The sequence below is a fragment of the Gossypium hirsutum genome, chromosome D01 (genome assembly GCF_007990345.1).
Source record: "Gossypium hirsutum isolate 1008001.06 chromosome D01, Gossypium_hirsutum_v2.1, whole genome shotgun sequence".
Lineage (NCBI taxonomy): Eukaryota > Viridiplantae > Streptophyta > Magnoliopsida > Malvales > Malvaceae > Gossypium > Gossypium hirsutum.
This window is the reverse complement of record NC_053437.1, coordinates 25527625-25540454: the sequence shown is the minus strand read 5'-3', so window position 1 is coordinate 25540454 and position 12830 is coordinate 25527625. Positions and strand designations below refer to the sequence as shown.

Genomic DNA, 12830 nt, shown 5'->3' with positions numbered 1-12830 from the left:
AAAGAAGTTGCTAGGAGACGATGTGTATAAGCAGTTTGTGATTTTACAGAGAAAACAAAGGAAGAGAGGAGAAAAAGAGGACTCTAAAGGGAAGATGAATAATAAAATATACATACATTAGGACAATTTTCAAGTTTAGTTTATTTTACGTTAGGAAAGTTTCTTGTTTATTTTAGGATATTGTAATTGATGAAATATTAGAACTGAAAATATATATATATATATATATATATATGAATTTTTATATAAAATCCCCTCAAAAAAACCGAAAACGTTGCAAAATTTCAATGATTAAAAAAGGAAACACTTATCAATAGCTTAAGACACTACCATGATCAATTGGGTAATTCTTTCCTTATCCTTTCAGGGCTACACATTGAGGACAATATGTTATCTAAAGTGTGAGGAGGAGGGAAACATAGAAAATTTGTTTCAATTTTTATGTTTTTCTTTTAATTTTTATTCTCAATTGTGTGCTTAAGCTTGTACAAATACAAGTGATTGGTTAGGAGCATGTATATAGGTTGATTATATTTACAATAAATTTGGCATGATAGTAGATGATTTTAAATTTTTTATCATTAGACAACTAAGTTCTATTTATTACACTGTAAATAGGCATTGAGCAATTGAATATACCATATGATATAGGAAATACAGGGAAATGAGCATGCTAGTATGTATGATAAATTGTTGAAATTGTGATTGTTTGGGTGATTAAATTTGTGAATATTGAGATACCTAGGGATAACCTAAGGCATTGTTTTCTATGCACCTAGAGTAAAAAAGCTAACCCTATTTATTCATCTTTAGTACCTATATTTGAGCCAAAAAACACTTCTTAATAAACCTCCATACAAAACCCGAGCCAAAAACGTCAATTTGTATTTGCCCATTTTCTTTGGTCTTGAATTGCTCGATTATAGATGTCTGGCTATACGCATTGAGGGTTAAGTAGATACATTACGACGAAACTTTGTAAAAATAGAGTGAAATAGGAAAGATCAATGTGATAATATAATTATAGGTTAGTCAATATGTGCAACAAAAGAAAAATTCAAAAAGAAAATAAATTCACAAACGGATTTAGGATCTATTATACTTGAGTCCTGTCCGGTGTACTATCAGTCCAGTCAGTCACATTTATGTCCTTATCTTCTAGGAGTCATCTACTCCGATGCCCAATATAAAGCATCTCACCCATTAGACTTGATAGATGTCATATTAGTCTTTCAATTTGTTTGTCCATTTTCGATTAGACTAAGGACATGTTTAGGTTCATCTACTAATATAAGTTATCTTTCCGTATTATGCTCCAACCACGTAATACCGCTTAGTATTAGTTAAACATTAGACAATCAGTGAGCTAATATTTTCTTCCATTTTGCTTTGCTTGCAAAAACCGTTCAGGACAATGTACAAAAGATATTTGTGAATAATACAAATCTGTTCGAAAAAATACAAGTGTACATAGACAAAAATACTACACTTATGACACCAGATCCAACAGAAAAACCATTGAGGATAATATACAAAGGGTATTAATGTAATTTATGAATAATTTTGTTAAATCAATCTATTCAAAAAAATATACAACTGTATATAGACGAAAATACTACACTTAGGGAACTAGATCAAACAATCTTCCACTTTCCTTAGTGAAGTAAATGAGTCATATCTTGCATTCATATTCCTTTTATATGTTTTTCAAAACCCCTAGCTAGTAGAGTCTTGGTAAACAAATTCGTAAGGCTTGTCCTCAAATGCGATATTTGACTACATCCATTATTCTGTCAATCACTACTATCTCCCTTATGATACTTTCTATCAATATGTTTTGTCCTCATGTGGTTTCTTTGGGGTTTAACTATATACACACTGTTATAATGTCATAGTTTTTTCCATACCTTATATTTGACCCTCCATAGTGAAGTTAGCAGTGCAACTCTGCTTGACATTTATCACACTATGGACCCGTTTATCTGCCACGATTTTATCATGCTTATTTGATTCTTTTACACTTATTTTAGCATGTTTAATTGTAAAATCGTGTCACTTTAGTGATAATTTATGTTTTTATAGTTTAAGTAGTAAAATCATGCTTTTTAGTAGTTTTATGTTATTTTATAGTTAATAAAGATTATGTGGTTATGTAAGATAAATCGAGAGTTGAAGATGCAACTTCTGGGATGTAACTGCAGCTAATAGAGGGCATGCAACAAATAAGAAAAGGCTACAACAAAATATTTTACCTTCGATTTTGTTTAGAATTAGGACCAAATTGATAACGTGTAATTACTAGAGAGCTAAATTTATTATGATGTTAATAAGAAAATGCTCTGTTAGGATTCCCTTAATGATTTAAAGTTGATCAAAATATCAAATGTTGCTAGTGTTAGTGATTAAATCGAAAATTTTTAAATTTAGATGACTAAAATAAAAATACTCTAATAATTAGATCACTAGGATATGGCTTCCTTGTACTTTTAATAGTTAAATTAAATACACCAGGATTAAAGGAAGGTAGCATGATATATTTCATCTTCCTAAGTAAATAGTGACTTAAATTAATTGTTATGTCTCCTTCTCCCCATTGATGTCATATTTCCCTCAAATAGTTTATCAATCAACCCCTCAATATCTTCTGGTTGATACTTTATGTATTTCTCTGCTTTTTTACCGCTATCAAAATGCGGCTTGAATCTCCCCAGAAAGGACCTATACGCTGGAATCACTACCGCTGAAATTGAAACTCTAAGCTCTGATTTAAGCTGTTCATCACTTACCATCCAAATGCTCTGCGTCTTATGGATTTCATCGAACAAGGTGTTGAAGTTCTTGAACCTTCCTTTCAATATTGCCTTTGACACCTTCCCATTTGTTTGCAAACCCTCATGGTTTAGGCACTGCAAAACCTTTCTCCATGTCTCTCTTTGATAGTTCTTATGATACTGCCTTAAATCCGAAGTTCGTTTTCCCGACCAAGAAGGACCCATAATTTCATCGATATCCGTAGAACCCTTGATCTTCTGCAGAATATACCTCCCATTATTCATCAAGAAAATGTAACGCAATGCTGGGTCCCTATAGAACTTGGATTTCATTTCAATTTTGGCATCTAACAAGTCCATGACCATCATCAACTTTACTGAAAAATGGGACGTTTTGGGGATCCGATCATTGTCCTCAACTGCATTCTTAGACTCCTGCTTCTGAACTTTCCGCCTGGTAGATCCCTCCGTCTCGTAGTGTTGCTGAAATACTCGCTCTAATGTGTCCTTGTACTCACAAGCATATTTTAGATAATTCATAGTATAGCGAGTCAAGGGGTGAACCGCACCACTTGCCACGGGTATTCTCCCATTATCACTCTTGATTGAATTCTCAAGCTGACAGAAAATGGTCACTGCGGCTACACCAACCCTGCGTTGTGTCTCGGATGTCTCGGATATCAAATCCAGCGCCGACAACTCACTATCAAGACTTGAAGTCAAATCACGTAATGTCTCGTATATATCTAAAAACTTGAATAGTTTCTCTGCAGAGTATTGTTTGATCAAAACAATAGCATTTGGAAAATTAAGAAGCCTTATGGTCAAGGATGTTGCCAAATCGCAGAACAGTTTCTGAGCGATTAAAGAATGTTCTGGAAATACTGAATTGCAAAGCTTGCGTTCCACAGAAAAGAGATTGGTCGTGCAATATTTGACGATGTGAATCCAATTATCGATCTCTCCTTCCAGTGATTCCCAATCCATCGATTGAAAGTCCTCCATATTGACATTTTCGTACCCTTGATTGCTGAACTCAAAGTCCAATGCTTTCAGCCTTAGACCACTGTAAACAATGAAACATTCTTCCTCGTACCCTGCAGAGATCATTGCTAAGGCTACTTGGTTCATATTGGCAACTGATTGGGGTGGAAAATATGGAAACACAATCCCTGTTCCGGAGTCGTATTCAGGTTTAACGCATCGATCCGTCTCTTGATTGGAGTTGAAGAACGATTGTTTTGGAGTCTTCGGAGTTTTGGAATCTACAGTTACATTGCAGTTGCGTTTAGAAATGTCCAGAAGAGCAAGGAACTGATATTCCGATAACAACATTGCACGGTGGTGAACCGATCCCGCTCGATTAAAACAAGAAGTTGTCGCTGAATCAAACGGGAATTCATCAAGAGTGTTTACGATCTTCGAAAGGCAGCTTACAGCCTCAAAAAATGAGGTGTACTCCTCGTTGAAGCCAAGCTTTGCTGACGCTTCGCTCTGTTCATATGTTGCAATCCTGGACTCCACCATCTTCAAAAATGACTCCACGAAATTAGGAATTTCTGGGGCTTTCGATTTATCTTGACCGGAAGCTAACTTTTCGATGAATTGAACAACCTTTTCCAGGATTTGATCATGGTTCAAATCGGATTTCCAGAATAACTCAACTGGATTTTGATTCTTACCGCATACTTTGGGATTCAGACCCTTTAATTTGAAACTACCGGTCTCCAATTCACGTTTGCTCCTTCGTCTTCCAAATCTCGGGAAGCTACCGGCCTTTTCACTGTTCAGTCTCTTGTTCATGGTCAGGTGCAATTAGCCAGGCCAAGCAACGCAGATCCCCTTCTATTCCCTAATCGTTCTTTTCTCTGTGAAGCTGAGATAGGTTTAGATGATTCACAAAAAAAGTTCTAAAAGGAAATACCGCGTATGAATGTTCCATGTTTTAATTATGTCTTCTAATTTCTTTTAATTTTTGGTTCCGTGTTTTGTTCGGAGAGAATCCATCTCTGAGGGCGTTTGCTGTGTTGTCTGTCTTTTGACCATTATTTTTGGGAGGTCATAGTTGGTCGTTAACCGCTGGGTTTATGAAATCTGATTCTACGGATTCCATTTAATAGTACTTATCGTGAAATTTGTTAATAATTCAACTACGATAACAAAATATTGTTTTATTTGATTTTTTTAAAGCAAAAAATAATTTTATAAGAACATCAATAAATTTATTGGAAGGGATAAATCTTAAAATTATACATGAATTTTGATTTAATGTGTAATTGTGTATACATAAACTTTGATTTTGTGTAATATTATACATGAAATTTTAATTTTATCTAATTCTCGAAATTATTAATACAATTATTGATATAACATCATTTTATGTTTATATATTGCATATGTATATAATTATATTTATCCAATATAAAAATAGATTGATGTATTTGTTTCTTTAAATGTATATCATTAAATCAAAATTAAAGTTTTAAGTATATATTTGAACCACACTCAAAGTTTCACGTATATAACTGCATCAAATTAAAATTATGTATATAGTTGTAAATTAAATTAAAGTTCATGTATAATTTTGAGATTTATCTTTTTGTTGGAGATAAAAAAGGATCAATATCACTTGGTTATAAGTAGAAATTTAATAATTTAATATAAATTTCAATAATTAAAATTAGTAATTTACTAAACATTTTAGGGCAAATCACCAATAAAAGCCTTTTTTTAAAAAAAATTACCGAAATGGGCCGACTTTTTTATTATTTACTGGAATGGGCCATTTTCCACGAAATCGCGTCCACGTCAGTGCGATGTCAGGGTACGCGCAAGAAATCGCGTCCACGTCAGCGCGATTTGCTGACGTGGAAGGAAATCGCGCCCTTTAGGACGCGATTTGCTGACGTGGCATGAACAGTGTGCTTTTAGCTTGGAAAACTTTGAAAGGCCATAACTTTTGGCTCGGTTGTCCAATTGAGACGAATTTTTTTTTATTTCGAATAAATTTTCGAGATCTACGCGCTGGCAAGCTGCCAAAGGCGGTTTGCCGAAGTTTTCATCGAAAAAGATCCTTTTTTGCCCCTCAATTTTGATTTTTTCGGTTTAAAATTGAATTTTGAAACATTCAAATCGTTATTTTTCTCATTTATTTGAAGTAAACACCGGATCTTTTTTACAGAATTGTCTTATATCATCCTGTTATAGGTATAAGTGAGCTCATTCCACTTTTGAGAAGTTCCCTAAAATTTTCAATTTTATTCAATTTAGTCCCTAAAACCTAAATAGTCATATTTTCAAATCTAATCTTCATTTTTCAATTCAAATTCAATTTCATCCTTCCATAACATTCAAATATTCTTAAATACAAAAAATTCATGCTAATTTTGAAATAATTACACTTTAGTCCCTATACTCGTAACTAACAAATTATACTTTACAAATTAGTCCCTATTCATCTCTAAGCAGTTTGCCAGCGCATAGATCTCGAAAATTTATTTGAAATAAAAAAAATCGTCTCAATCGGACAACCGAGCCAAAAGTTATGGCCTTTCAAAGTTTTCCAAGCTAAAAACACACTGTTCATGCCACGTCAGCAAATCGCGTCCTAGAGGGCGCGATTTCCTTCCACGTCAGCAAATCGCGCTGACGTGGACGCGATTTCCTGCGCATGCCCTGACATCGCGCTGACGTGGACGCGATTTCGCGGAAAATGGCCCATTCCGGTAAATAATAAAAAAGTCGGCCCATTTCGGTAAATTTTGAAAAAGAATGGCCTTTTTTGGTTATTTGCCCAACATTTTACACCATTGGAAGAAACTCAGTAATATTGTAATAGATTTAGTAAATTTATAAAAAAAAATAGTAATGTTGTAAGAAATTCCGTATGACATGCAATAATTTCCAAAGTTATAAGAAATTATGTCAACATTACAAAGTTATAAAAAATTAGTAATTTTGCGAAAGATTTAATAATTTTACAGTAAAAAATACAATAAATTTGTTAGAGCTTCAATAATTTTATAAGAGATTCGGTAATTTACATTGTTAGAAATTTTGTTATTTACTAAAACATCACAAAGTTGTAAGAAATTAGATAATTTATTAAAATAATTTCATATATCACAGAATTATAAAATTGCGTGAAATTTGATTATTTAGTGAATTTTCTTTACAAAATTATAAGAGAATCAGTAACATTAAAAGATATTTAGAAATTATGTAAGAATCCAATAATTTTTAAGAGCTTCAGTAGCTTTCTAAAAGATCGTTGTAAAAAATTAAGTAAACATTACAATGTTGTGAGAATTTAATAACTTTGTAAGAAATTTAGCTATTTGTAGAGTTTTAAGAAATTATGTAATTAGCATTTTTGTAAAATATTTAATAAGTTTAAAAGAAATTTAGTAATTTTATAATAAAATTAAATAGTTTTTAAGAGATTTCAAAATTTTGTAAAAGATTTTGTAATTTATAAACATGGTACGAAATTAGGTAAATATTGAAAGAGATTCAATAACAATATAAAAGATAAAAGAAGAACCAAGAACCATAAATAATTTAGCAACCTTTTAAGAAATTTAATAAGTCTATAAAGTGGTTGTCGATGTGCTAACATTTGTGGCCACTACTACTAGCACTAGGACAGACTTATAACATGTCAATATTTGAAGTTGGAAAAATTTGAAACAAAATGTTTGGACAAACATAGACAAACATTCATCTGCCACTTTATATCGATCATTATTATTATATTGTATCTTTCCAATTTAGTTGTTGTTTAATAGGGCAATTCATTATACTTGATCTAGCATGTTAGAAAATCTCAAAACTTGTATATATTTGAGAGTCTTTTATAGATTTTATTTTAAGTATTGAAAGCATCTATATGCTCATTAAAGAACTTATTTTTTAGAGTGCATTTGAAAGAGGAAACAAATTATGTTTGTAACCATCTAAACCCGGCTTAGAAGTTATGGCAGACTCTCAAAGATTACATTGACCAAGGAAATGGCACATAAAACATTCTACTACTTTCTTTAAAATCGTTACCTTTTTCATTTAAGAACAATATATTAATTTACTTATGAAAATTTATAATAATCTCCTTAAACTTCTTTGAGATTTTAATATAAAAAATTGAATATCTTTGAAAAGACTAAGTTTGGTCATTTTGGAGAAAATATTTTGATTTAAAATTATCATAGCGAAATTTGACAAAAATCATGTTTTTGGCTAAAAATCATTATTCGGTATATTCTATTAAAAAACATCACTTAATTAGGTAAAATAGATTTAAGTCCCATAAAATCATACTCTTAATTTTTATAATAAAATTATTGTGTTGAAAAATCAGTTTGTTTCATATTAATTAGATAAATCATTTTAATGATTGTTTTTAAACTAAAACATGCAAAAATAACCAAAAATCCCAAAATAATATCTCATGCTACAATCCGAAAATAATAATTAAACAATCCAAATACCATGATAATAAAGTATAAATCATTTATTTTAAAATCATTCGAGTACTCCTCCATCAACCGTGCCCATGTCCTAACCTCTAGGGTTATCTGAAATGTCAAAAAGTTAAAAGGTGAGCTATTTAAGCCTAATGTGAGTTCTAACTTAATTAGTGGCAGAATTTAAGTGTAACACCCCAAACTCGACCTAGAAGTTATGACTGAATCTGGAGAAATTACGTCGACTCGCTTGGTATACTATTTCAATAAGTATTTAGCAAATACAAATATAGAAAACAACCATTAAAAGTTATTTTTTCATTTATAGAAGACACTTAAGAAATTACTTAATTTCCAACAGAAAACCTTTTCGGAGTTGTAACTTTGAAAACCAAAATCCATTTTGTTGACTTGGGTGATTTTGTAGTTTCATGTTTGAAATATCAATTATCGACAAATTAAACAAAACCCAAAACGAATTCAAAACTGATTACAGATTTCAAACCCAAAAGTTTAAAACAAATAATTATAGAAATCACCATATTTACATTAAGGGCGGAAACAATCCGAGCTCTCACACACTGTCCGGTTCTAAGTTAGAGGATTACCTGAATAGTCAAAGACAAAACAAAAAGGTGAGCTATAAAGCTCAGTGTAAAACTAAGCTATAAAGCTCAGTGTAAAACTAACTCAGCAGAGATTATACAAAATACAATATACCACTCAGAGTATCGTAGAGAATTTTGTAATGTTCACATAAACAGACGGAGCAAGTTAGAGTATCAAAGAATGTATGATTATGCTAATGTAGTATTTTCCAAAAATTAGAATGTAGGTTTTCAGAAAAAATCCTACCCAACTCCACTACACACTAAAATAGAGTTTCCCAAAACTTATCCAACACCAACAGATAAATGTGGACATTACCACCAGAATTGCAGTTAAAACTTCTAGATCAGATATATATGGTTAAGCCACTATGTTGCAGATAAGCTACTAGACAAAATTGTGATAAACCACCAGATAATGCATATCATTAAACTACCAAAAACTTCCACCGTTCACATCATCCCAAACCCCATGCAATGTGTCATGGCATGTATATACAGAAGTAGAATGATTAGCATGTATAACATGTTGTCGTACAATAATAGGAACAGAAGGCACGAGAGTCCATGCTTTACAAAACAATTTTTCAAACCTCAACGGATCATATCAAAATTGCCATGAAAACACATGCACGGTACTATATTAGAATCAGTATAAAAAAATCAACATATTCGGAAATCACATGTTCCCATCTAACAAGTAACACAAATATGTACTATTAAAATTAATAGAACACGGGTCATACTTGAGTAAATTACATGCCTTAAACATATTCCAACATAAGCACATTATACGCTAATAGATCATACTTACTTATCTTATATCATATCAGACATACATTTATACACTAGAAAATCACCAAATATCAAGATTTATATCTTAATCCAGATCATACAGACCCTACGGAAGGCCTACATTCAATTTAAATGATGTTTTTAGCCTTAGGGAAAATTTTTGATTTTTGGCCCACACGGCTTGGGTGGCTGGCTTGTGGTTCGTATAGCCTAACACACACCCATGTGGCCCTCTTAATGTCACACATGGCCTATAACACAATCTAGCACACGGCCGCGTGGCTTAAAATAGTGAGTTACTCAGTCTGGACACATGTTCGTATCTCTAGCCTGTGTGACCCTAAGTCTAAAATAGTGAGTTACTCAGCCTGACACACGATTGTGTGGCTCACATGACCATGTGGCATCGACAACCATGTTTTTCAGCATTCAAAATTTGTAGAAAATCGAGTTTTTGTTACACACCTATTATGGTTTCAATGTAGAAGCAACAAAGATGAATTCCAAACCCTAAAAACAAGATTCAAATGAGTAATTTAACTACGATTAGTGAATATCAAACAAGAACTACTCTCAACCATTCTCGTTCAACACCCAAAAACCCATTCGAAACTTACTGGTAAACAAATAGCAACTTACGTGATTATAAAGTCGATGAAGGAGCACTAAATGTCATTCGATCCTCTTCTGAAGCACAGACACCAATTAAACAACACCATTGAAGAAACTACCCTTACAATTCACAGTCGAAAAGAAATGAAAAATTCACATACTATCTATATATGTAAACTTATGCTCTTACCCAACCGAAAGGGCACTTAACAGAGTATTGCGCAAGGAAAATACCACTTCGGTATCAAGAATTGGATTTAGAAAGCAAAAATGAAAAGAAAATAAAAAGAAAGAGTAGAGAACGTTGAAAAGATAGAACTGAAACCACTTGGGGAAAAAGAAAAAGAAATATGGAAAAGAATGAATTAGTTAAATAATTTTAAAATAAAACTAATTTATTTTTAAGAGAATTGCAAAATATTTCTTTATTGCCTACATAGGAATTCAAACACATGACCAAAAGGTACACATAAGCTTAACCACTGAACCACTGGGCTCATCGTTAACATCAGTTGATCGCAAATATTATTTTGTGCTAGATGAACAAAATAGAGGTTTAATAAAAAATAGAAAAAATTAAAGAAATAGGAGTCGAACCCAGAACCTCGCAAATAGCTGTCGTTACGGCCACCAAATTAAATCCACTTACTTAACCAACATTAACTGGTAATATAGGGTAAATAGGGAATCGTCCCACGAAGAAGCTTGCAACAAATCTATTTGAAGTGATTTAAAATTAAAGTAATGTAAAAGGCATACGAAAAAAGAAAAGAAAAGGGGGGTTTATGTTTTACGATTGCTAAAAATAATCTCAAGTAATAAATAAGCTTTGGCTCAAATTAAGACTGCTGAAAAGAAAATATCAAGAGAAAAATAATGCTTAGTTATTGACGCCTTAATCCACCCAGCACAAGTCCTTTGCAACCTGAAATTATTCTAATAAATCAAATTAGCAGTAAGGCTAAAAAATCACTTACGAAGCGACTTCCTATCCCCAGTAAATTATTCAATTAGAGAACGTTCATGATTGAAATCTACCTTTAATTATCTTTGTGTCGACTTGTTAAAGGTTTTTTTAGAGTTTTAGAGACTTCGCCTAGCCTTAACCAAAGAAAATCCACCAGCGGCTTCTAAGATTAAATCCGAAGTTGTCTTAATTAGCTGCGGCCAATTAATTATCACTAATTCTAAGCGTAATTGAGAAATTCGATTTATCAATTTGCACTTAAATGATTATAAGAAAAATTCCCAAATTAATTAGGTGATCAATCCAATTGAATTAGAAAAATTTCTTGGAAGATAAAATCAAACAATTCAAGAATGCCGAATTCGATTTTAGAACAAAATAAATTTTCAAATCACTTGTGCTCGGTTTCATAAGTGTCTAACTAAGCTTAAATAAACTAGCCACTCATAGCTAGTAAAACAGAACACGAATCCATTGGAGAGAACATGAATTACAAACTGGTTCTTGGAAGGAAAAGTTCTTCAAGTCATTCGATTTCTCTTCTCCCAATTAGCCGAATTTACTAGCTGCTACTCCAGCTCCTTGATCAGGTTACTGGTCCAATTTTAGAAAATTCTGCTTGCTTGTGTCACGCCTTTCTACGCTGCTGTATATTTTTTTCTCTGCTTTTTCCACACTTTTCCAGCTGCTGATCTTCTCTATTTATGGGATAATAACTTTCAACAATTCAAAAATTAAATTCAATCTTATCCCCCGTTTCCTAGCTGAACCCGTCGCATAAAAATAGCTTCAGCTTAGTAGAGTTTTAATTTAACTCTTCAAAGCTGATTTGGCTTCCTTGATTAAATTGAAGTCGGCCACCGCTTAGCAAGAAGGAAATAATAATTCCCCTGCTAATTTTGTCGCATGTTTGGCTTCTAATTGGACCGACTGTTCCTCCAGTGTTAATTTAATTCCTTCAACCAGCATATGACCGTCATTCAGCAGCTTATTCATGCGGATTAACTTCCAAATTGAACTTATACGGGCATCAACCTGCACATGAAATAAAATTAAAATTAAATTGTTGAATTGGTGTGCAAGTAAATTATTACGGCATAAAATGTCTCTAATCAATTTAGGCTGAATTATAACTTAAGTAACCAAAAATTAATCAACAATTTAAATAATTTAATTGAATAAATTAAGCTCAAAATCAAACTCAACAAACTCCCCTATACTTAAATTATTGATCATCCCTGAGCAATCAAGTCAAAAAGAATCAAGAAGAATTTCAAAACTGTCAAGACTAATCAAGAGTTGTTGCATCGCTCATGCTTGGGATGAATTTTTAAAATCAATCAATTTAGATTTTGGTTTATTCAAGAGAGGAAAATCTAACATATTATAAAGAAGAAATTAATCATGCTTCTTAGATCAATTCTCACCGGAAAGAATAAAATTATTAACACTCCTCACTCATTGTGTTTAGGCTAGTATAATATGCTCTCAAATTGAAATCAACCACAATTATCCACCATAGGCTTGCTTGTCCACCTTATCTTATAACATAACACATAAAATTCCAAAAAATATAATTGAGGCTAAAATAAAGGTTGTAATGGGGCTGAGGTGA

General features: G+C 32.3%; 1 protein-coding gene across 1 annotated transcript; it reads right to left on the bottom strand.

The window, feature by feature from the left end:
- Window positions 1–2432: 2432 nt before the first annotated feature.
- On the bottom strand, window positions 2433–4818 carry LOC107921391 (exocyst complex component EXO70B1). Its single transcript, XM_016851249.2, has one exon. The coding sequence runs from the start codon at window positions 4572–4574 to the stop codon at window positions 2568–2570; it is 2007 nt and encodes a 668-aa protein (XP_016706738.1). The 5' UTR covers window positions 4575–4818; the 3' UTR covers window positions 2433–2567.
- Between the last annotated feature and the right edge of the window lie 8012 nt (window positions 4819–12830).